General features: G+C 25.2%; 6 protein-coding genes across 7 annotated transcripts; 2 read left to right on the forward strand and 4 right to left on the reverse strand.

Annotated features, from left to right (window-relative positions):
- The first annotated feature begins 81 nt into the window (after positions 1-81).
- On the forward strand, positions 82-9,285 carry LOC114120790 (AP-1 complex subunit beta-1). 2 transcript variants are annotated; one of them, XM_027982824.2, is made up of 15 exons: positions 82-183; positions 387-467; positions 560-685; positions 3,182-3,352; positions 3,418-3,663; positions 3,739-3,932; positions 4,494-4,668; positions 4,750-4,937; positions 5,001-5,705; positions 5,767-6,099; positions 6,186-6,272; positions 7,865-7,994; positions 8,065-8,236; positions 8,460-8,614; positions 8,777-9,285. In XM_027982824.2, exons 3-15 carry the CDS (start codon positions 578-580, stop codon positions 8,849-8,851), a joined length of 2,739 nt encoding a protein of 912 aa, XP_027838625.1. In that variant the 5' UTR covers positions 82-183; positions 387-467; positions 560-577; the 3' UTR covers positions 8,852-9,285. The 2 variants fall into 2 exon arrangements, with proteins under 2 accessions (XP_027838625.1, XP_050064162.1); XM_050208205.1 differs by lacking the exon at positions 82-183 and having other exon boundaries at positions 202-467.
- LOC114120798 (coiled-coil-helix-coiled-coil-helix domain-containing protein 7) lies at positions 9,188-10,315 on the reverse strand. The gene is made up of 3 exons (XM_027982835.2): positions 10,053-10,315; positions 9,483-9,581; positions 9,188-9,397 (listed from the first exon to the last, which is right to left on the reverse strand). Exons 1-3 carry the CDS (start codon positions 10,092-10,094, stop codon positions 9,296-9,298), a joined length of 243 nt encoding a protein of 80 aa, XP_027838636.1. The 5' UTR covers positions 10,095-10,315; the 3' UTR covers positions 9,188-9,295.
- Positions 10,316-10,434: 119 nt separating this feature from the next.
- On the forward strand, positions 10,435-23,484 carry LOC114120791 (integrator complex subunit 10). The gene is made up of 15 exons (XM_027982826.2): positions 10,435-10,942; positions 11,198-11,371; positions 11,445-11,512; positions 11,569-11,702; positions 12,836-12,951; positions 13,837-13,918; positions 14,097-14,221; positions 14,279-14,391; positions 14,472-14,623; positions 14,747-14,959; positions 15,025-15,200; positions 15,284-15,457; positions 15,574-15,830; positions 15,917-16,097; positions 23,247-23,484. Exons 2-14 carry the CDS (start codon positions 11,231-11,233, stop codon positions 16,095-16,097), a joined length of 1,932 nt encoding a protein of 643 aa, XP_027838627.2. The 5' UTR covers positions 10,435-10,942; positions 11,198-11,230; the 3' UTR covers positions 23,247-23,484.
- On the reverse strand, positions 17,162-18,551 carry LOC114120797 (uncharacterized). The gene is made up of 3 exons (XM_027982833.2): positions 17,946-18,551; positions 17,725-17,878; positions 17,162-17,650 (listed from the first exon to the last, which is right to left on the reverse strand). Exons 1-3 carry the CDS (start codon positions 18,139-18,141, stop codon positions 17,542-17,544), a joined length of 459 nt encoding a protein of 152 aa, XP_027838634.1. The 5' UTR covers positions 18,142-18,551; the 3' UTR covers positions 17,162-17,541.
- On the reverse strand, positions 21,032-21,800 carry LOC126553071 (uncharacterized). Its single transcript, XM_050208263.1, has 2 exons — positions 21,439-21,800; positions 21,032-21,362 (listed from the first exon to the last, which is right to left on the reverse strand). The coding sequence occupies exons 1-2, from the start codon at positions 21,798-21,800 to the stop codon at positions 21,227-21,229; spliced, it is 498 nt and encodes a 165-aa protein (XP_050064220.1). The 3' UTR covers positions 21,032-21,226.
- Positions 21,998-25,875, reverse strand: LOC114120795 (beta-ureidopropionase). The gene is made up of 10 exons (XM_027982830.2): positions 25,683-25,875; positions 25,415-25,573; positions 25,076-25,174; positions 24,129-24,283; positions 23,972-24,066; positions 23,702-23,902; positions 23,509-23,633; positions 23,245-23,437; positions 22,293-22,379; positions 21,998-22,220 (listed from the first exon to the last, which is right to left on the reverse strand). The coding sequence occupies exons 2-10, from the start codon at positions 25,504-25,506 to the stop codon at positions 22,161-22,163; spliced, it is 1,107 nt and encodes a 368-aa protein (XP_027838631.1). The 5' UTR covers positions 25,507-25,573; positions 25,683-25,875; the 3' UTR covers positions 21,998-22,160.
- Between the last annotated feature and the right edge of the window lie 14 nt (positions 25,876-25,889).

The raw sequence follows: 25,889 nt of genomic DNA on the forward strand, positions 1-25,889 counted from the left end.
GGTCACACTGTTTATCATGTATTTTTACTTTTATATACCACGGTCTTATATATTTTACAATACGTGTTATCAATATTAATAGTTAATTATTTATCAGTGTTAATGTTTGTTGTAGTGTTAGTGTTTACTGTTAGTGTTAATGCTGAGTATTCCAGCAATAGTCAATCGATTCAACTATTAAAGGTATCTATTGATGAGTAGAATTTACTGTGTAGCAAATAAATATCATTTTATGTTTAATATTTACATACATAATAACAATAATAGTACACCATATATTACTTATCGTCAGTTTCTGGCGTTTCTGTATAACTTAATTACAAAATTTACCTGTTGGTATTTAATTTTTCTCAGTATTTTGTTTCAAAATTGTATTTTTATTTTAGTTCGATAACAGATTCCTACTGACACACGCCCCTCTAATTCAAGAAGATAAGTTGGTGAATACAATTTTATTTACAGTACTGGTAAGATAATCTTGTATTCCCGTACTATTGTTTATCAGTAAATATTCAATTATAATTGAAATATTATACATACCAAAAATATTGTTTTTTAGAAAAGTTAACATATCAAAATGACAGACAGCAAATACTTCACCACCACAAAAAAAGGTGAAATATTTGAACTGAAATCTGAATTAAATAGCGACAAAAAGGAAAAAAAGAGAGAAGCTGTAAAAAAGGTATACATATTTGCAATAATTCTATTAAACCTACATTTTATTAAATATTTTACCCGTTAATTTAATCATAGATCAAGTTTGTTGTATTTTACTGGCATTGTTGATTCAAATAATTTTGGTCATCAAGATTTCAAATGTGAATCAGTATTAGCTCATCTTAAAATTAATTGTGTATAGACTTTTTAAATTTTGATTATATCAGTTTATTTTACAATTTTTGTGTGTCAATGAATACTTTTTGAAGCACTAAAAATTCTTCTATTTTTAACTTTAAAATGTAATTCAGTAAATTAGATCTAGTTAATACTTTTATGGGTCAAAATTCCTAATAATTTGCTGAATAGTCAGAAAACAATTTTGGTTTTTTGTTATTAAAAAATGTGTAGGTAGGTACTATAGTATTTTTCCACAAAACATTTTGACTACTTGTGCTATATATTATCACATATAAACATGTAATTTTCTACTTTTTTTTCTTTGGTTTGCGTTTGTTTAACTTTTTTTATATTTGAGTGAAAAGGCTTAAAAATATTATAAAACTTTTCTTATTCTATTAAAATATATTGAAAGTGCAATATCTTATAATTTCTATATGTCAGAGTGACTTTTTGTGTATCTATTGGTATTTACTTTTTGATCCTTAGTGGTGTATTAGATTTTTTTATCCCTCAAAAATCTAACATTTTAAACTCAGAATTTTTTTATTTAAACTGTGGTCATTTTTTTAAAATATAAGATTCAGTTTGAATTATTGCTAATCTAAATATAAAATATAGGGGTGTGCCCAAGATTTTGTGTGGGTGGTTTTAATTTTTTAATGATAACATAAAATTTACAATATGATCAATAAAATAATTAGGTATAACATTAAAAACTATTAATGTTATGTTTTTATAATACTGTCAAATATAAAAACATATTTTAAGAGTTAACCTTTATAGTTATAACTTCATAGTTTATACTAGTATGTATTAGGTATAAAAAATTAAAATTTATAATAACTTAGTCAAAAAAAATTAATGAAATCCACCCTGTTTGAAGATGGAGAAATTTTAATACTATTTTATCTGGGTCTTCTGGTATGTTGTTATGAATTGATAGGAAAGCTAATCCTGTGAGTCGGTTTTTGCTAGTAGTTGATTTCAAGTATGTTTATATGCAATGTAAACTTAGGTTAAGTTCTGCTGTTACAGTTTAAACTGAAAGAGTATCTAAGATTTAAAGCATTTTATTTTATATTTGGATAAAATGCATCATCATACTCAGAAAGGATCAGTACAGCATTTGATGATCTTTCATTTTTATCTTTTTTTAGTCAAGTATTGATGAACAAAATTATATTTCAGTATGTGTAGGTAATACAATATGATATAAGTTTTTATTCTATAAAAAATATGATTAAAAAATTAAGAAAATCAATTTAGGAGTGGTGCCCCTGTATATTGCTAATAGCAATATATAATTTTCTCGTACCATGGCCATCAATACCGAACACTATATTTTTTATTATTGATAATTCACTGCAAAACTGATTATAAAATTAGTTTTATATGTTATTACTACATGTTTTAATTGTATCTTTAGTTTATCATAAGATTGTTAATTTTTATTATGTACTTTGTTTATATTATTCAAAAAGTCGTTTGGCGTTTAATCTAATAAAATAAAAATAATTTTTTCTATCTGTAATATCAAAAAATGTAGGTAGTTTTTGGTAGTAAATTGAATCTAGTTAGTAATTAGTACTTAGGCACACAAGAGTAAAAAATTCTTTTTAGAAAAATAATTGCATATAATAGGGAAAAACAAAAGAAAAAAACAGGGGATTTTTAAGTAAATCTAATTTTCGACTAAACGGTCTTGTATAAATTATTAAAAATTGAATACATAAATCTTCATAGGTTAATTATTTTACAATTAAAAAGTATCAATAATCGATAGTCATAACTTTTTTTTTATAAACATTTAAATCTAGAATTTTCATTTACAAAATATTTTGTCGTTAGTAATTCATAAAAATGTTTGTTTTTATAACTATAAAGACTTATATTGTGAAATATACTAAGTGATATAGACTGATAGATCATTATTAACATTTATAAAAAAAAATTTTAGATCTCATTTTAGGACTATTATATGTGGTCAATCATTTTATATATTTTCACTATTTTTCTATTCTATTGCATTTATATTTGTAAAGTATACTTCAAGGTACATAACTTGTAAAGAATATTATTATATTATTAAAATTTATAACTTAGACTGGCCTTATTTCTTTCTTGAACTGACTTATAATAAATTGATGATGTGTTTTTCCTTTTGTGGTAATAATTTTTATTAGCTTAATAAAAATAAGAAGTTTTTATATAATAGCCTAATTTATGCAGATTAAACTGTAACAAAGCATAAAGTATAATTAAATAATTAATAATTATTGATGAAATTGAAGTTATTTAGCAGTTTTAATGCTTGTATTTATGTTGTTATTTTTGATAGGTTATCGCGTCTATGACAGTTGGCAAGGATGTGTCTGCTCTATTTCCTGATGTTGTAAACTGTATGCAAACTGATAACTTAGAACTGAAGAAACTTGTTTATTTGTATTTGATGAATTACGCTAAAAGCAATCCTGACATGGCTATTATGGCTGTCAATACGTTTGTTAAGGTAACATTTCTCACTATTTATAACTAAATTAGAAATCATTTATTAATGTCTTTATTTCTCAATAGGATTGTGAAGATCCAAACCCACTAATACGTGCTTTAGCAGTGCGTACTATGGGTTGCATCAGAGTTGAAAAAATTACTGAATATCTATGTGAACCATTGCGTAAATGTTTGCGAGACGAGGATCCATATGTACGCAAAACTGCTGCAGTTTGTGTTGCTAAACTTTATGATATAAATGCTCAACTAGTTGACGATCAAGGATTTTTAGAACAACTAAAAGAACTTTTATCTGACTCTAATCCTATGGTGATTACTTAATGTTATAAAAATCTTAATTTAAAAATGACAATATATTTGATATTCTATTTTTTTGTTTTTAAGGTGGTTGCTAATGCTGTTGCAGCTTTATCTGAAATGAATGAAGCTAGTATAACTGGTTCTCCATTAATTGAAATGAATTCACAAACTATTAATAAACTTTTAACTGCGTTAAATGAATGTACAGAATGGGGTCAAGTGTTTATTCTTGATTCATTAGCTAATTACAGCCCTAAAGATGATCGTGAGGCTCAAAGGTAAATATTAATTAAAGTATACATTTTATTATATTTTATTGTATAATATATATTAGTTAATAAAATGTTATAACTTAAGTTTTACATTTACAAGTTATTTATTTTTCAATAACTATACATACTTTTAAGTTTAAAGTAACTAAAACCTTTTTTATTTCCATACTCTTAAGTATATTTAGCTAGATTGTACCCCTGAAATGATTTTAAAACTATTCACATAATTGCTTTAAAATGTATAAATAAAGAGATAGGATATTCTGTTATACAATAGGTGTAGAGTGGGTCACTATTATGGGATTGTTAAATTTGTATTCAATAGTATATCATTGTATTTAAAAAATGATCTAAGCAGAGATGGCCTGTTAGCTTATATCTAAGTATATTAAATAGTTATTTTGATTATATTTTTAAAATTAAAAATGTCCACTATTTATATACGATAGCAAAATCTATGTAAATAATTTCTAGTATTTTACATCTTATGGAATTAAATACATGTTTATATTATTAATTTAAGCGTGTACAGTTTATTTTATTATGTGATAATTTTATTTATTTTAGTATATGTGAAAGAATAACACCCCGATTAGCTCACGCTAATGCAGCAGTTGTTTTATCTGCTATTAAAGTGTTAATGAAACTAATGGAAATGTTACCAACTGATTCCGACTTTGTTACTACATTGACTAAAAAACTTGCTCCACCACTTGTTACTTTATTATCTACAGAACCAGAAGTAATATATTTTTATGATAATATTAATTTATTGCATGCATCTAAAACTTAACTATACAGTTATGAATTTATTTTTTTACAGGTTCAATATGTTGCTCTCAGAAATATTAATTTAATAGTGCAAAAGAGGCCAGATATACTTAAACACGAAATGAAAGTTTTTTTTGTTAAATATAATGATCCTATTTATGTAAAACTGGAAAAACTGGATATTATGATACGCTTAGCATCACAAGCAAATATAGCACAAGTTCTTTCAGAACTGAAAGAGTAAATCTATTTTTTATAATTTATTATTTAAGTTTATTTGACTTCAATTTAAAATTTGTTTAGGTATGCTACTGAAGTTGATGTTGATTTTGTACGCAAAGCAGTTCGTGCAATTGGTCGATGTGCAATTAAAGTAGAGCAGTCTGCTGAACGCTGTGTATCTACACTTTTAGACCTTATACAAACAAAAGTAAACTATGTAGTTCAAGAAGCAATTGTTGTCATTAAAGATATATTCCGAAAATACCCTAACAAGTACGAAAGCATAATATCTTTATTATGTGAAAATTTGGACACTCTTGATGAGCCTGAAGCTAGAGCATCTATGATTTGGATAATTGGAGAATATGCTGAACGTATAGATAATGCTGATGAGTTATTAGAAAGCTTCTTGGAAGGTTTTCATGATGAAAATACGCAAGTACAATTGCAATTATTAACTGCTATTGTTAAACTATTTTTGAAGAGACCTACTGACACTCAAGAATTAGTACAACAAGTCTTAAGTTTGGCTACACAAGATTCAGATAATCCTGATTTACGTGATCGTGGTTTTATTTATTGGAGATTGCTGTCCACTGATCCAGGTGCAGCCAAGGATGTAGTACTTGCTGAAAAACCACTAATTTCTGAGGAAACTGATCTTTTAGAACCAACCTTACTTGATGAACTTGTATGTCATATTTCTAGTCTCGCCAGTGTTTATCATAAGCCACCGAATGCATTTGTTGAAGGACGACCAGGATTGCGAAAATCTTTACCAGCCAGGTAAAGAAATAATTATAATTATGTATTCCATTTCTTAAAATATAACATGCTTTGTTTATAGAAATGAAAATGCTTCTGCTAGTAATGTTCCTCAAGCTGCAGTTATACCTGCCCCACAAGAATCGTTGATTGGTGATCTTCTTAGTATGGATCTGACTACTCCAGCTGTCGTTAATACGTCTGTTCAACCGCCTTCTGTTGATTTACTTGCTTCTGGATTGGATTCATTGTTAACAACATCTGACTTACCAGCAGCTTCATCGTCAAATACAGGTTTACTTGGTGACATTTTTGGATTTACACCGACACCAGTATCTTATTCTCCACCCAAACAACTTTGGTTACCAAGTGAAAATGGCAAAGGATTAGAAATTATGGGAACATTTTCGAGAAAGTATGTTTTAAAACAAAAATATAATAATATAATATTATATTAGTCTTATATATTATTTAATTTTGCCGTTTTTTTTAAATTTTTAGAAATGGTCAAATTAGTATGGACATTACTCTCAAGAACAAAGCTATGCAACCAATGAGTGGATTTGCTATTCAGTTAAACAAAAATTCGTAAGTTTTATATAAATAATTAAAAAATATAATTATTAAAAATACCTTTGCTCCTTTTTATTTTAGTGGAGCATATTTTATTTTATTTCACTTTTATATTTTTATGGCAACAACTTATGTATAAAATACCTAAATAGATATAATAGTATAATACTAGTGTAAACTCAAAAAATTAAGCAAGTCGAATAGAATCTCATAATGGGCTACAAAAACAATAATGAAAAAAAATTAAGGTTATGTCAAACACAGAAATGCCTACTGTAATAATTGGACAAATAGTCAACATTAAAATTTGAGAAGTCAATTTACGTAAAATAAATGTTTTCACGCATTACTTAGTGATATTATATAATTTGCGGATGGAGATTTTAACCCTTGAGTACAAAAGCTGAATCCACTCTCAACTTTTCACTTGAAATCTGTTCATTGTATACTAAAAAAATAATTTAAAATCTACAATAATTACAAATAATGAAATTAGTATTTGTTAGTAGCATCGCAACTGTTTTTGACTGGTAGACTATTGTTAAGAAGGTGTGGCTATTTGAATAAATTTACTAAGTGTACAAATCAAATCAATGTAATGCCAATCTATAAATGTATTGATCAACTCGATTTGTACAGTAGCCAAACCTGCACAAATAAATAATTTTTGTAATAAAAGTTTACCTAATATAAAATTATATAATAATAAAATAAATGTATGTATCTAATAAATTAGTATAGTGTGGCCAACAAAATTAGAAGTATGACTTTGACTCCTAGTGGCAAGTTTCCTTCAGGGTTTCAACAATTGCCTTCCCCACGTAAAATATATGTATAATGTACATTTATAAAAAAAAGGTAGAAAACTCTTAAAATCTCTGATTTTTACGAAAACGGCCACTAGGTGCATGACGATCACACTTCTAATTTCATTGGCCGCACTATAGTAGCTAATGTAGTCCCTAATATACTTAAATATTAATAATCATTTTTAAGTTAACATATAATGGTAATTAATTTAAAAGTATAAAACAAGGAAAAAAAATCACATAATCGGTAAAAGGTTTAGGATTCTCATCAATATTGATAATTTAAGTTCGAACTACAAAAACAGGGTAAAAAAACATATTGTAAATCAAATAGTGGAATAGTGGAAAACAACATTTTAACATTTTTAGGATTTTTTAAAAAATCTATGTATTAAATGCAATCTAACATTTTTTTATTTTTATAAAATCTAGTAGTCTCCTTAATTTTTATGATTTATTTTGCTATTTTTTTGTTAAAATTGTATTAGAAATTTTTTTTTCAAAAAAAAAGACAAGTTAAATAATATCATTCATGTATATAATTTAAAAAGTATAATAAGTCATTCAATAATGTCCATAAACATAATAATAAAACCAATATACATTCCTCACTTTGCTCTGAATTTAAAATTAAAAAGTTTTAAATCATCAGTTTAATAAAAGTATGAGAAAGAAACATATTCAACAAGTTATCTAGTATTTATACTAGAATTCTTAACTATGTGCTAGAATATTTAATTTTGCATTATATTTTTAAAACAAAGTTTAAACTTTGTTAATATTTCTCTTAATTTTTAGTTTTGGCTTGACACCAGCTCGTCCGTTACAAGTATTAAACCCATTATTACCTACAGCATCTTATGAAACCAGCTTAGCTCTTGCAACCACTGGACTTGTTCAACGAATGGAACCTATAACTAATCTTCAAGTAAAAATTTATTTACTATAACATAAATTACAAAAACATATAAATGTTTTAATTCACAACTATGTTATAGGTGGCAATAAAAAATAATATTGATGTTTTATATTTTGCTTGTATCATACCAATGAATGTATTCTTTATCGAAGATGGTCAAATGGATAAACGTGTGTTTTTGAAAACTTGGAAAGATATACCTGCAGAAAATGAAGTGCAGTTTACTTTAAAAAATGTTCTTTGCAACACAGGTAGAGAATTAATTAAATAATTGCATATTATAAAGTAATATTTTACTAATATCAAACTATTTAGCCAACGTTCTTGATACTAAGTTGTATAAACTACATTTTTGAATTTTTATCACCAATTATTTTCTCTTTTATTTAGTTTTAAATTTTTCAGTTTATTGTTTTTTACTACATTGTTTAATATCCTTAGCAGTTGTTATATATATGTATTAATACTTTATAGAGGCTATTGTGTTGAAGATGTCACAAAATAATGTGTTTACAATAGCTAAAAGACATGTTGAAGGTCAGGATATGTTGTACCAGTCAATAAAGTTAACAAATGGCAATTGGGTGTTGAATGAGCTTAAAATTCAACCAGGAAATCCAAATATAACTGTAAGTAATTTAAGTTATAGTTTTAATAATTATTCTAATAATATCTTAAAATAATTATTTTATACATTTTAGAAATAAATTCATATTTCAGTAATTAAATTATTGCTGTATAAAGCTTCTTGTATTTTTTAAATTCTAATTTGAAAATTATTTTATGTTTAGCTATCATTAAAATTACTAGCTATGGAAGTGGCCCAAGGAGTCTTCCAAGCATATGATGCTATCCTTCATTCATAGAAACTAAAATTAATGAGTTGATTCCAAGTATTTGTATGAGTTTTATAACTGTAAGTAGGTAATCTTATAAGCTTTTATTATAATATATATACTAAAGTAAATTAATTAAAATATTAGCTACCTATTTATTTATTATTATTCATAATACATGAATAGTAAATTAAAATATAATCTTTTTATATTAGCATTACAATATTATTGTTGATTTTTTTTCCATTATGTATTTTGTTATTTATACATGCAAATAATATTAACATTTTTTTTTTTCATAAATATTTTTATTGAATTAAGACAATACTACACTTATTTAAACCTTATTCAAGTATTAAATAAACATTTATAATTAAAACATATATTTATGAACACAAAAAATATGTAGTTAATATTATAGTAAACAATATATTATAATATATCATATTATTAGTTATACAATATTTTAATGTTTTATTGACCATTCATATATTCCTTCTTAATTTTTATCCTTTCTTCTAATGATGGCATATATGGCTTTATTTTGTTGTTTTTCCGTTCTTTATAAATATTGTACTAAAAACAAATTGCAAATTAACATTTTTTTAGTTTAATTGTTTAAAAATAATGAAATGTAATATTGGTGCACAAAAAAACATACCCAAAATGTTTTACAGTCTTTGTAATTTTCTATTTGGGGTTCACATTGAGATTTATCTCCAAAATTATCTTGTAAACATTTGAATGATAACCGTTGTTCCTGAATGAATGTACAACAAAATATATTTAAATGTCAAGTATTCTAGTTTTTGACATTGAAAACAGAATTAATTATATTTAATAAATACTAATTTGTAATATCACTAAAAGTGGGTAAATAAGGTAATAGCAGGGCCGGATTTAGGATTTGTAAGCCCCTAAACTCAATAATTGTAGTATGGGCTCTACCAGAGGGTTTTTAGAAAATAGGAAGGGCATAATACTATATAAACGAAGTTATTTATTTTTTTTTTTTCTTTAGTTGTGTGATGTATGGTGAGGGCTCATAGGCTGCAGCCTATATAGCCTGCACTTAAATCCGAACCTGGGTAATAGTCCAATTGTGTAATGTATTTTATTTTATTATAAACTTATTTATGTATATCATAGATTATTTAGTAGATCACCATGATAATAACATATATATTAAATTATATTATACTACCATAGACATAATGTCTATGGATATTACCTGCAAGCAAGGATTTGAATCTCCATTCTTAGCTTCAGACATTTTAATTATAATTTGATAAAACAATCTTGATATTATAGGACAATGTACAAGGATATTATTAAATCATACTTAATGTTTACTACTTGCTAGTCATGAAATGGAAAATATAATATTTAGGTAAAATTAGAGATAAATAAATAATTTGATTACTATTAAACTTAATTAATATTAAAGAAGTAAGACTACAAGTTATAACTTACTGGGATGAAATATATTTCTTATCAATTAGTGTTATCAAGGTCCAAGGAACCATAGATAATATCACGAATTAAAATATTTTAATTCGTGGATAATATATATATATATATATATATTATCTATGAATATAACATTAGCAAGCTGCAATGCTGTGCTGATGGATTATTGATAAGGTATATTATGAACTGTATTATCACATTGAATAAAATTATGGTTTTTGAAATTTTGTTTGATCTCTGCTAAAGCTAAACTGCTATGACCACGAAGTTCGCGCTGATCAGTTGTGACCTGCTATAACAAATTTCGGAGGACAGTATAGTAAGACCTTGCCTGAGTCCTGAGTTATGCACCCAGAAAAGAGATTTAAAGTTTAGATCCTCAGGTTAGAGAAGAGGGCCAGGGTAGCCACACATAAAAAACTTAGTACAGCTCTTCAACGTAATCAGATATACCACAGCGGGCTCGAATCCTCTACACTTTCACTCCTCACACTTAAGCACTTTATTAAACTATATTTTTTGCTGTTTAACGACTATTAAGTTAGTATTGTTATGTACCTAATTTTGTTGGATTCATGTTTATGATTATTGATTACATTCGTCCATGCCAGTTTTCAAGATTATGTTATCATTTATCACTATGATATACAGGTATAAACATTAAACAGTGTGTTTGTACATAAATCTTAGACCAAAACTGCTTATTTTCCCTGGTTTTTATTTTTATTAATTTTTAAACTATATATTTAATGATTAATAATATCTCAAGTAATATCCTAGTTAAATTGTTAAGTATTAATGTTAATATTAAAATTTAGAAAGCTACTCTTCTAAGTATTAGATTATAATATTATATATTTTGTTTAAATGTTGTCATTTACGTACTACCCATGATTGAAAATACAGTTTAAATAAGAAATACATTTAGTTAAGTTAAAAATGGAACCCATGGAAGTGTCAATCACTGACGAAGAGTATATGATGAAGAAAGCTAAAAGTTTTCTTGAAACTGATTGCTATAGATGTAGATCATGGTTACTTACAGCTAAATCAATGTTTCCTAGTAATTTTGGAATACACGTATGTACTCTTCAGTTCATCTAGTAGTGCTTTTAGATATTTAATGTTTTTTTTTTTTTTATGTGGTTTTCAGTTTGAATGTTATGAAATAGAAAAAAATTTACGGTGTGTCCAAAGAGCAGCTAGATGTTTCAGTTGTCTGTAAGATAATTTTTGTTTTTTGATTATTCGCTTCTTAATCACTGGTTATGGTTTAGGTTAGAAGATTTTCCAAATGAAGCAATTCTTTGGAAAGAAATTGAAAACTTTACACCCATATTATGTATGGACACGTCTTCTTTGTCAGAAGAACAAACATTTTTTAGAAAAATGTTTTCTGCACTCCCTTTAAGTAAGCTAATCAATTTATTTTACTTAGTCTATTGAAATTTGAATGTATAAATTTAGTGCCAGATTATTTGCTTTGTAGGACTTCAATAAGTAAAGCAAAAAAAAAAAAAATGCTAAGGTCTGTTTCTGAACTATAAATTTAAAAAAAATATCTTATAAATTTATTTATGACCCTTAAGCAGTACATAATGTGCTTATAGGTAAACCTGGTACTATATAAAATATTTATTTTAAAAGTGATGATTAATTTTATTTAAAAATATTCATACTATATTTTAGATTCTGAGTGGAGCAATGCTTTAAAATCATGTATTTTTTATGACTAAATATTCTCTTTATAGTATCAAAAATGTTTTGGTTCTCAATTCGAAAGGTGATTTCCAAAAGCAAATTGTGTCTATACTCTGTTCAATATTTAGCAACTAACTTATGCACAGAAGAATAGCTTCACTGTATGTATGCATAAATAGAGGTAACTTAGTGGAAATTAGACAAACTTTAATTGACAGTTGGTGAATGTATTTCTTTTGTTGAACAGAGACGTACACATTACACATAAATATATTTTGGAGAAGGGTTAGAGATTTAGGTTATACATATCCATACTTCATCTAACACCTATACTTAACAAAATGTTTACAAAATTTCAATTATGTGACTATTTAAGTTTAAGACTTCGATATTTTTTAACATTAATGTTTAGGTAGTATAAAAACATATATTTTTTTGAGTGGGGGGGCCTTTGTGTATGCGCCTAGATAGGTACAATTTGCTTCTAGAGACCACTTTTAAAGTTGAGTATACAACCATTTATTAAAATTATCTTAAAAAAAAAAAAAAAAAATCACCCAGTTAATTTTGCAGTGTTAAGATAAAGTGAAAAACTAAAAAAAATGTATCAGATGAATAGAATATTTATGGAATACCTATCAGCTTTTACAAAGTATTTAGATTTCTAAGCAAGGTATAATTATTAAAATATTTGGTTTATTTTAGCCTAGTTAGGGCGGTTCTTACAATGTCAGTTAAGACTTACCGGTATAATTCTATTGGTTAACACATAAGAAATTCTGACATTGTAAGGACGGCACTTAATCTTTTTAAATTGTTAACTGTTTAATTTTTTTGTCATAGCTATTCAACAGAAATTATTGTCAGTATGTGCTGAAAGAAGTGAAGACACTATGGAACATTGTCGTCTAGTACTTTTACTTTTAAATCGTTTTCCTCAATCATCAACTGAATTAGCAGTAAGAGGAGTATTATAAATTATAAACACCACAATATTTAATTATATTTATTACAATAATGATACACAAAAACTAGGATTCTAGTCTAGGAAGACCAAAGAAAATTTTAATATATTATTATACTCAAGAGGATATCATTGCACTATGTGTTTTCTCTCTCGCCCACATTCAACATACCAAATTCGCTTTAGCAGAACTAACTGTACATTGTTAAATTTTTATTAAAGTGAACTGATCTATTATCAAACTATATTACTTAATATTAATAGAATTATCTGTATTTACATGTTAATTTAATTTTACAATATTTCAATTTTTATGCAAGTAATGCATATTATACAAAATATCTTTATTTAAAAATAATCATATAAAATTAATATAAAAAAAAAAACTCAACATACAAACACTTACTACTTTAAAATTTAAGTTTGATAATAGTTTATTAATTGTTTTAATACTAAAGCTAATAGAAAGTTAATTTCGTTAAGTATTAATTTTTCTATGTTCCACTTGGGTTAAAGAATACAAATACTGTGCTCAGAGTACTTTAAAAATTTAAATAAGTGTTAAAATAAAATAAATAATAATAAATGACAAATTTGTTTTTTTAGTTGCTAGAATAGTAATTAAAGTTGTATAAGAAATAAAAAAAATATGAATCATATTGTTACAGCTGAATTTAAACTATAATCCTTTTTTGATATAAATTTTTAATAAAAAAAATCCCAATCTTTATTAATTATCCAATTTGTATTATTTTTCTATTTTTAATTATTAAAATATATATATTCTAAAATATGGTTAAAATGTTAAATAATTAAACTATTTGGTCTATTACTAAAAATGTTCCATAATGTTTAATATGTATAAAATTAACTGTTTTAGTTAAAACTCATGGATACAATGATTACAGCAGAAAAACACAATCAATGCCCTAATGTTATAAACTGTTACAGAAAAATTTTAGGTAATAAAATAGGTTTATATTTAATTTCTATGTTATATTATAATTATATTTAGTGATTAATTTAAATTTGTATTATCAATTATATCGATTATAATTTTCAGACTAAAATATTATATAATGTTTTTCTAATTAATAGGATATAATCATTTCTATTTATTATGATAAATGCTTTTTGCAGTGTGTGATCTTGGTCCTTTATTGGTGTCAACAAATACATTAAATCAGAAAAATCTTTATAAAATGTTAACAAAAACTACTGAGTTCTATATTACATATGCTATGGGTGGACATTCTATTATCCAGGTAAGATAGTTTACTATCCAATATTGTCGATCATTTTTCTAATAATATTTCTTATAGAACTTGCCTGATACTGAAAATTATATAAAAACTCCTTGGGAAGATTTATTTGCTTCGTGTGAACGTATCGGTAAAAAACTTTCTTGGGAATTGAGATCTGTTCTAAGTCAAAGGTAATTATTCCAATACTTACAATAAATCTATTTTAAATTTTACAATTTTAGTTGTTAATGTGTTATGTATTATAATTTAGTGATAAACGAAAAGCTTGGAAAAAGGTATCAAGTTTTGCAAAAAAGTTTGTAATTGCCTCAAATAATAGTGAACTTAGCAAACAATTAGTGTTTTGTGGAATGATATTATTTGTGAGACATGTTTTTGATTACAATAAATCTTTAAAAATTGGTGAGTAATTTTGTATAATATTGTGTTTTCAATATTAATAATACCTTGTGAATAACTAAATAGTTAGTATTCCATTTACATAATATAACTAATATTTTTGTAATTAATTTTTTTTTTTTTTAGAAAATGGTTCAGAATATTTGTTAGTTAAAGCAATAAAAGGTCCAAAAGTACAAATTAATAAACCTCCTTTAAAACAAGCAGTACTTTCCATAGCCACTAAATTAAATGAATCATTGATTGGTATTACTGATGAATCTTCTGAAGTTCTTGATCATTTTAAAATGGCTTTCAACTATTGGGAATTACTTACTAATAAAGAACCAATGTGCACTGGTAAACTGTTATAATATTTATACTTTGTTATTTATTATGTTTTATAATTCTTAAACTATTTACAGATTATTGGAAATTAAGTGCTCAAATTAAAGTCGATACATTCATAGGGCAATTCCTTAATGATATTGAATTTTATCAAGGGAAGTACAAGAATCTATTTAAAGCTGTTCCAGTTCATGAAAGTATTAGAAAATCATTATCATTAGTGACATTATACTATTGTGTACAAGAATTTAAGGTATAATATTAATAATTTGTTCAATATTTATTATTTTCGATTATTAAATAGTTAAAAACATAATTATTCTATTATTGTTGTAGAAATGTACTGAGCACATATTTATGGTAGTAGAACAAATAGAAAATCTCAGTCTCTATGGAAGTGTATCTGCAGAAATAGCTAATCCACCCGAAGATAGAGAAATGTACTTTATTCAAATAGCAAAATTGCCTGTTTTACAGTATTGTGTTAAGATAATGGTTCAAATTCTCTATGTGAGTGTTACTATTTTAATGGTTTCATTTGAATATTTTTGGCATTATTTATTTAAGTTTAATTGAATTTATACATCCTATGTAACTTACAATGTTTAATTATTTATTAAATTTAGAATCAACTTTCCAATTATCCATCGACTAGTGATATTCTAATTGGACATCTTTTAGTATTATCACAAATGGTTTGGCCTGAAGGCAAAGTAATTGCTGAAGATATGTATAACCATATTGGAAAACTGCCTTTATTTACGTATCCTCAATTTTCAGCTTATATTACTAACATAGATATTATTGAGCACTTTATGGCTATGTTTATGGAAAATGATAAATGTGTCTTAAATGTATTTCCATGTGTTGCTTCTTCGTTAAGGTAAATAATTCTTTCTAATACATAGATTTATATATTTATTTTTCCAAAAATATTATTAATAATCAAATAATAATTTGTGTTATTAGTCCACGAATATCAACTAGAGGAGCTGGGAAAGGAGTAAAAGAAGAGTTTCGATTAGCATTGAAAAAACAAGTTTCACGATGGTCAGAACCCATTGATGAAACTATGTTATTATTCTTTAAGAATGAAAGAGAAAGTTTAATGAAGACAGCTACTCTTATGGAAAAATCATTAACTTTTTAAGTGAGTTCTTCATCCCTTTAATAAAAAATTTATACTTTTGGGTTGTATATCATATACAGCACTGATTCTGATTATTTTTGTTAAAAAATGGTAAAGGTAACTAAATTATTTTAAATAGCAAAAAAGTGACTTATTTTTTTTATTTGGTAACAATCAGACATTTTTTATAAGTTATCTTTTACTCTAAGAATCTTTAATTCAATAATTGAAACCTTTTAATTCCAGTAGCCATAAACTACGAAAATAGATTTTCAAACACATTTATGTTTTATTTTAAAAAATTTAACTAAATAATGATTTACTATGTATCCACGAAGGAAGTATCAATAAGACAAAAATTGGTTTTTAAAAAAAATGTTAAAATTATCAAGGTTAATAAAATGAAAATGACATTTACTATTAAAAACCATATTTTAATTTAAAATTATTTTCCCTAATATTAATAATTATAAGTTAAATCTGTTAGATTTCTAACTTTCTTTTTCCAGTGATCACTTAATGATAATATTATTCAATTTGATAATAACAAGGAGTTTATACTTATTAAATCAACGGATAAGTAGTAACATTAACCATAATATTGAAAATAATTGGTTTGTGGTTAAAAAATCATGATAATAATTAATAACCATTTGAATACTTAAATAGAATCTAAATAATTATAATTTTAGTATGAATTTTCAAAAATGTTATCTATAAAGAAATACATTTTATTATATTTCCAACTATTCATGAGTTTTATTGTCTTTAATCTATTTTCTCTACAATCAATAATTATGACAAATAATTATCACAGCTGTATGATTCTATAATATTCTAGTATAATTTATTTTTTTGCTAATACTTGCTGTACCTACCTGATTACATGTACCTTTTATTACATTGATTAATAAATATATTTATATGATTTCCAAGAATAAAAGGCTAAAAAAATGGGTACCACTCGACAATAAATTAGGTGTCAAGTGGATCTCTGTAATAGATGTGTTAAATTCAGTGGCCGCAAATTTATTTAATATATATTTATTTTTATTTTTATTGATTTTAAATTTAAAAATAGAAACTAAACTGTTTTTTTTTTAAATTATGATTACAACATCTCGTCAGTACCACATACTAATTTAAATACCTATAAAAGAAAAATATGTGTAAAAGTAAATTAGATATTTAAAATTTAAATAAAATAATTTCTTGTTTAATAATTAAATAATATTTAATATGATTAACCCTAAAATAATTAGAATATTAAATTTAGAATTAAATTAATTTTAAATTTAGAATATTTAATATTCTACATAATTCTAGTATTAAAATTGATAATAAAATCCTGTTCTTGAAACTCTATTACAAAAAAAATCAGTATTGTTACAATAAAAATAACAATAAGTAAAAAATAAGTATTAAAATTATTTAATTGCTATTATTTTTAAAAAAAATTCTAAGCTTAAGTACTTATACTTAATTGAAATAAATCGTCTGGTGAAATATTAATAATAATGTACACAATGTTTGAAAATGTTAATAAATTGGTTAGATTTTTTGATTTACAGTATCTGTTAACACAAATAATAACACCATACAATCAATTATTAGTATTGAACTTTTTAATTAAACTAATTTAACTTACTCTCCTAAAGGTATTAATGTTGTATTGCTATAGAAATCATAAAACTTTATCCAGTCCATACATTCATCTTCATTTGTTTTATTTAATATTATAATTGTTGCATTCAATAGCATCTGTGTTCCTGGTGGACTTTCTATTAAAAAAGTGCAATCGTCTAGAAAATAAATAGATTATTTTTACATTACACTTGATAATTATAATAAGTTGTTTTTAATACTTACTATGATAATTCCCAGTTACTTTTGTATCATAGTCTAATACATAATTCCCTGAAGATATTGTATATGTTGAATGACAAGGAGTTAACTGTATATGACTTTCTGGCCATTTGAAATTTAATTGCATACTATCGCTATATAAGTTAAAAAATACAAAAAATATTTGCACAAAATATCTTTTTTCATGTAAGAAAATCATTTTTGTATTAATTACAAACTAAAATAAGTAATAATAAATGTTAAGCTTTTAAACTTGGTATAAAATGAAATAGTGAAAGTTAAATAATATAATATTTATAACAACAACCCATATCAAAATAAGTATAAATTATATGGGCAGTACAATCTATAGAAAATAATGAGGGTCAATTAACATACTTAATTATCATGTAAAAAGTATTTATGTTTGATTATATACATTTTTAATTTTATTGCTGTTTTTACTTTGTCTGCATGTTTATGTTCTCTAATTTGATATTATGCAATTGTATTATTCACAAGACCTTAAATTTAAAGGTCTATTTTTATAAGTTATAATTTTACTTTTTATGGTTAAAACATAAGATTTACAAAATATACTTGTTCACTCAGTGTTATGTCTTTCATTATTAAACCAATATTTCTTATAAGGTTGTATTATAACAATGTTAATGGTATGTTGTAATAGTAAAAATGTAAACATTTTATTTAGGTTCATAAAAATAGTATGAAATATAACTATTTAGAAAAAGATTGAAATTTTTTAAAAATACATGTACAAATTTCTTTTAATGTGTAGTTGCACAAAACCATCCCAAATTTGTGTTATACGAGCATTCTAGTTGAATGATTTTTTTAAATAAGAAATGCTTTATTGTACTATGTACCAAATTCCATACTACTCATCAATTTTAAAAATATGTTTACATTATAAAATATGTTACTTTAAATTACAAACATGTATGAATTTGTCAATATCACAAATGTCATCAAACATGTAATTAACATCATAAATATGAGCACGAGGAGAGTTAAGGGAAACAGCTGTTTCCCCTGAAGAGGATTTCTGCTCCAAGATTTTCCATCAGCTTTAATATTAAAAAAAAAAAAAATTTCAATATGCTTTATACTAATTATCTTCAATCGGTCGGTCGCGTAAACTTTAAAATTGGGTCACAATAAGTCTTATTTTTAAAATAAAAATGTATATAAGGTAAAAAAATAATTACAAAGCTTACATGGGTCACAAAAAATGTAGGCCTAAGAAAGTGGATCACGAGTCCTAAAAGGTTGAAATTCACTACTTTATGCAAACAAAATACTAAGATAATATCTTACTATTACATATAATTTTATATTTTCTAATGATAAAACAACTCTAGCAATGGTTATTGGTTTATTCTGTTAAAATAATGGTTGTGTAAGTGTTAAATATTTATCCCAACCTCAAAAAAGTTAAACACTCAAACGTAATACTAATAGTTTAAATATCGAAAAATTGTTGTTAATATAATTTTTGAAAAGACCATATTATTATTTTTTCAAGTCTAAACATATAGTTATATAAATTAATATGTATGGTTTAATGAAATAAATAAATAAAAGTAGGTCAGCATTGTGGTGGAGGAAATTTGTCCATATCGTCCCTTTCGGTCCTCGGACAGGATAGTGTAATTTTGCAGTATACAATATAAAACGGTTCTGAGTGGACAAAAAAATATTTCTTATTTCATTAAATATTTAAGTATTATTCGTTTCTATGGTGATAAACAAAGTGTTAGAAATTGAAATCCTGTTTTTTTCGTAATTTTTCGGTGTTTTTCCCGTGGTGTTAAATAACTACTGAGAAAATCAAAAAATGACCTCTCTAAAGTACCAGCTTAAGAACATGACCTTTCAGAAAAGATGCTACACTTGATACTTTTGAGCAAGTTTAGAAGGAAAAAAATGTTTATACAGAAAAAATAAAGAAATAAACATCATTGTAAAACCAGTACATTCCTCGCTTTATTCAGAATCTAAAATAAAATAAATTCATTCATGATTTTGAGTGAGAATTCATTTTAAAGATCATTATCTTACTTCATGACATAGTTGGATAATAAATCCAGGTGAGGCATGGATCCCTGAAGCTTTAAACTATTGTTCTATTATATACTCTGCTAATAGAATCTGCACACTTAAGACTGATGTAATTTCTAAATCTTGCATTCAGACAAAAAATATATATTGTACTTACTGCACAAATAAATAAGAGAAATAAAAGAAAACATATTGGTTCTATATCTGGATGGTATTTATTTCTATCATTATGCCTCAAAGTGTCATATGGAAATATTCTTTTTATAAAATTGAAAGATTTAGATAATTTAAGATGTATATATTTGAATAGTTTAATGTTTGTTTAACCTGTAGCTTGTTTTAATTTAGACTTAAAAAGTATTACTTGTTATTAAGAAGTATAAAATGATTATTTAAAGTTTAGAGAAACTTTTAATAGCTAAAAATATAATGTAGGGTACCTAAGAAAGTTTTGGAAATACTGTTACAGAACAAGGTAATGTAATCACCAGACAATTAATTTCACTCTTTTAATATTTAAGTCTCCTTTATTTATATAATATATATAGATTAAATTACAATGACTGATTAGGATAATATTATAATAAAGACCTCACATAAAGTTTAATTTATTCATAAAAAAAGTTTACTACTTTTTTTTTCATTAGTTTTTTTGGTATAAAAAGTAACAAGACTTATTTTAAATTGTCAATACGTTATTATGTGTGTATACACTATACACATATTATGTAATGTATATAATGCGTCTAAAACTGTACTTACTAAAACAATTTTGTATAATTATACGTCCTAATTTATGCATATCAGCTAATAGACAATAAAAATAATAATATATGTAATATATAATTGACACTTAATGTTAGACAATTAAAAAATAAATAACATTTGTTTTAATCTATAAATAATAAAAATATAAGTATGGTTTTTTTTTTAACATTTGAGTTCTTAAATAAAACTATAAATTTGACAATACCAACCAAATTATACATTTAATTTTACAATATTGCATAATCAATAATAATACATGACTTCTGATTTCTTTTAAAAGGGCAATTTTTTATTTTAACAAAAAAAAAAAAGAGACAAAATTTTGTTATAAATTATTATTTATTATATATATTTTAGTACTTTACATGATATATTATAAATTCATATATTTTTTTAATTATTTAATACAAAGTAAAATTTTGTTTTAAAAGTTATTTTTATCATAAATACTTTGTTTACTTGTTAATATTTAAAGATTGATATGTGTACACACTTAATGCAAAATTAATGCTTTGGTCTGCTTTTATTAAAAGTATTGCAATATTTGATTCAGCCAATGTTAACCCAGGAACATCAGTTGATCCACAGACACTGAAACATAATAAATAAATAAAATATAAATATAGTTATTAATAATGTATAAACTTAACTATGTATGAAACCTTACTCTTGGATAAGGTTCAAATTTCCATTCTTGACTCTAAATAACTTGATGCTTTGATTCATTATACTGTAGTTTAAGTCTGTCAATCTTTGTTCTATTGCTATGGCTAAACTCGAGTTCTCGATGCTGTTTAACAATATTGAACAAAAACCAGCTGGTGTAGATCCATTAATTAAAGGTATTTCTACATTATAATGTTTGCTTCTAAAAGTATTTAAAGAAACAATGCATGATCCCCGAGACATTCTTAATGTTTGAAATCTTTCAGGATAAGTACCCAAATAAAAACTAGGTACCCATTGACTGTTATATGCTAAACATTTACCAATTGTAAAAAGCAAACCCATTAAAGTGTAGACCAACATTGTTGCGAGACTGTGAAATAGTTACTGTATTACATACAATGATAGTTCCGGTCTAATGTATCATGTATTCATATCTATTGGTGATATTTTTTGAAGTGGGGACTTAGGTGGAGAGGTACAATGAAACTGAAAACAAGTACTAAATGTTTTAAAATGTTGATTACATTACACAGTACCCTTATATATTAACAAATAAGTGTTATATATTGTATGTAATATATTTATAATACTCAAAATAATAAATGATAATGTTTTATAAACTAAGTAGACAAATTAAAAGTGTATAACAATGTAATTTAAAAGTTTGTGTTAAATTTAATATTTGTTAGCTATTGCTATCCCATTTTGAAGTGAATATAATTATTTAGAGTTAACTATGTCTGATAATGACTCTGCATACAAATCTAGTCTTCGAGTCATCTAAAAAAAATATAAATAAAATATTATAAAAATTATTATTTTAAAAAAATGGTTTGAAAATAACTATATTACTTGGAAACCCCAATGATCCTTTACTTGTCTACAAAGATTTAAGTCTATTTCTGAAATAAGCAATCCATCACGAGTCCTGGAAAGGCCCTAAAAGTTACAAAATTGCATATATTATATTTAACTTCAAATCATACGTATTTTGGCATTAAAAAAAAAAACTCGACAGTGTTAAATGATGACTTTTTCCTATTTTATAAATCTTATATATAAGCTGTATAATAAATTGTGTCAATGTTTAGTAAAATCTTATTTTTATAAATAATTAAATGCTAAAATGCACTATACCACCTACTACCCCATGCAAATTTATTTTACGATATATTTTTTTTGAAACTTACTTATAAAAACTACTTAAGAACAATGGTGCAATTAGAATTTGTGACTTGGACTTAGTTTCAAAGTGATGGCCTTTGGAAGTTAGCAATTTTGAATTTCTTACGCATGAGCAGAACACTACATTAAAGCCACGCAGAGGACCTCAAGTCTGCCAACCAGAGCTGGCAGGCAAAGGATAAACTACTATAATATAAAATATACTTATATTACTTAACAGGCCATCGAGTTTTGCGACCGGAGCCGGTAGGCAAAGGGAGCCACTATACTTATAAATTTGTTAACAACAATCTTTTATAACAATTTATTGTTCAGTAAATATTCTTAATTATTTTTGATAAATTCTGATGAAAAAACTTATGAAAAGTGTGGTAAATTATAGCGTACTAGGTATGCGTAAAAAACACAAAATTGCTAACTTCAAAACTAAGTCTGAGCCACAAATTCTAATAGCACCGTTGTTCTTAAGTAGTTATTATAAGTAAGTTCCAAAAAAAAAAAATCGAAAAATTTGAGTGGGGTGGTAAAGTGCATTTGTTCCCAATTAAATTTTATTGTTGATTTATGCTCCTTTTTTATCATTTTAGAATATTCTAATATAAATAATAAAATGTCTTACAGGTGTTCTTGAACCATCAGGAGCAGTAATATAGCTCGATCCATAAAAATGGCCAAAACTTTTATGTGCAGGTTTACCATCACCACTTGTAAACTCTGACGGGAAAGTTTCTGTACCGACTCTGTTGATGGCACAAGAAAAATAACTGTTGGCAACTGCAGCTGTTCTGGCTTCAATTCCCCAAAGTGTCTCACTGCGTGTTATATTAAATTGTTTATAATAAATTTGAAATTTTTTTTATTTTAAGTATTTTTTCATACTCACCTCAAGCCATCAATAGTAGCTGAAGGGTTAAAAACAATTTCAGCTCCATTTAACCCAAACATCAACCAATTCAGTGGGTGGTGGCGTCCATAACAGATATTGATTGCAATTCGACCAAATGCTGTCTAAATTAATCTACTATTGGGGGTTTTTGTTGTTTTTAATTTTTAGACTAATTTTAGAAATTATGTACCTCAAAAACAGGATGTCCCGTGTTTCCTTCCATGTAGTAAGTAGACTCATTAAAATCACCCACTCGAGGTATATGGTTCTTTCTATGCTTTCCAATTACTTTACCAAAGTTATCTATGACCACAGCTGTGTTCCATATCACTTCTTGTTCATCACGTTCCAGAATTGGTGATACAATAACCATGTTGTATTGTTTACAAATCTAATGAATAATATACATACAATTTATTAGATTTTAAATATACGGATTGTCAGGTTATGCAACACCTACGTCTTTTAGAAACAAAGTTGTAGGTCCTGTTTCAGCTGATTCAGCAAACTCGCACCATGGAAATTTTTCTCTTGTACAAAACACAAAGGGCATAGCTAAAAAATATATATATTATTTTGAAATATACATTTGTATGTATTTGACATGGCTATCTTACGCCAGGCTTCTTGAAGGCATAACACATTCACATTTGCCTCAGCAGCAAGGGATATTATTTTGCTAATCTTTTTATAAATGGCATTACGTTGTTCGGCTAAAGGAGCTGTTGTTGGAAGAACAATTTGATTTTGAATAACTCCAACTCTTACAATTCTAATAACATTAATATATTTATTAAATTATTTACTTTACTAACATGACATTCTAAGTTCAGAGCAGAGCGATAAATGTATTTATTTTATAAATGATGTTAGTTTTTTTTAATATTTATTTTTGAAATATTAAAAAAAATTTTGAAGTAGTAAAACATAAAAATGTAACAGTTTCAATTTTGTGTATTTAGCCAAAATATTAAAGTGAAATATAACCTATTATCAAATTTAAAAGTATCTGTATTCTCTTGTCAGTTTTTCTGATACTTTAATTAATTATTAATATATATATATTATATATATTAATATTTTATGTAATCATACTTGCTTAAAAATTAAAATATTGTAAACAACTAATGAGAGAGCACAGAATGCTTTTACTTTTTAGATTGTTTGATAAAATGTCATTCACTTTAATATTTAAGCTAAATACACAAAATTGGAACTACTGAACACATATTTTAGTATGATATGCATTAATAAGACAAAGACAACACTTAATAATAGTAAAATGAATTACTGTTACTAATAATAATATAAATAAATGATCAAACACACTTAGTCATACGGATTGATATATTGAGTTATGCTAAGAATCTTATTTGTATACAGTGCAATATTATTGAATTCAATTTAACAAATTCATTACAGTTAGAGAATCCAATTATGTTACAGTGACCTACTAAACATAGAGATATACTCAATATCTACTACAAAACAATGTTACCTATTGGCCCAAATTTTTGTTTTAACAAAATTTTTAAGAACATAACTAAAATAATGTTTATAATACCGTTTTTCTCGAAACTCTTCAGTTAAACTTTCAAATCTGAAACCTTTAACTTCTATATTATCTTCATTATTTAAGCAGGATTTTGGTAGCTGAAGTTCTCTGGAAAGTATAGATTTTAAAGTTAAAATCAATAGTTATTATTATAGTAATATAGATCAAAATTTTATCACATATAAATTAATATCAATATATAACAATAATAGAATTTGAGTAACGTATAGTTGTACATATTTTCTTAAAAACCAAGTTTATTTTAATTACTAAGATAATAAATATCCTATAGGTTTAATTATCAAATTATTATTTCTCATCTAATTTCAGTGGATAAAATATACTCACTCTAATTTTTTTCCATATAAAATCCTTTGCACATGATTTAATTCTTCCTGTGGAATATATTTCTCCAAACAAGTCTCAAGATTTTGAAACATCTTCAAATGTAGTGAGTAGACCAAATATAGAGAGAATGTCTCAGTAGTGACACCTTGAGTGGTATATCTTGATACAATAATAAAATAACAAAAAAGTTATACATCTATTGCTTTAACAAAGCAATATCAAGTACCTAGGTATTCCAAAATTGTGTTTTACATTTATAAATACTTACGTTAATAAGCCAGTTGGAAGGTTATTAAAAGTATATAATGAACTAAACTTAAAAATAATGAAACTTCAACCTGATATTCTATTAGGCGATTATTGACGTTTAAAGTTTTTCGTTTGCAATGTTTGCATACTTCGTAGTCAATACAATCGTAATATTTAATATTTAGTTATTAATAATACTCCACCCAATTATAATATATAGTTTAAA

This window comes from Aphis gossypii, chromosome 1 (genome assembly GCF_020184175.1).
Source record: "Aphis gossypii isolate Hap1 chromosome 1, ASM2018417v2, whole genome shotgun sequence".
NCBI lineage: Eukaryota > Metazoa > Arthropoda > Insecta > Hemiptera > Aphididae > Aphis > Aphis gossypii.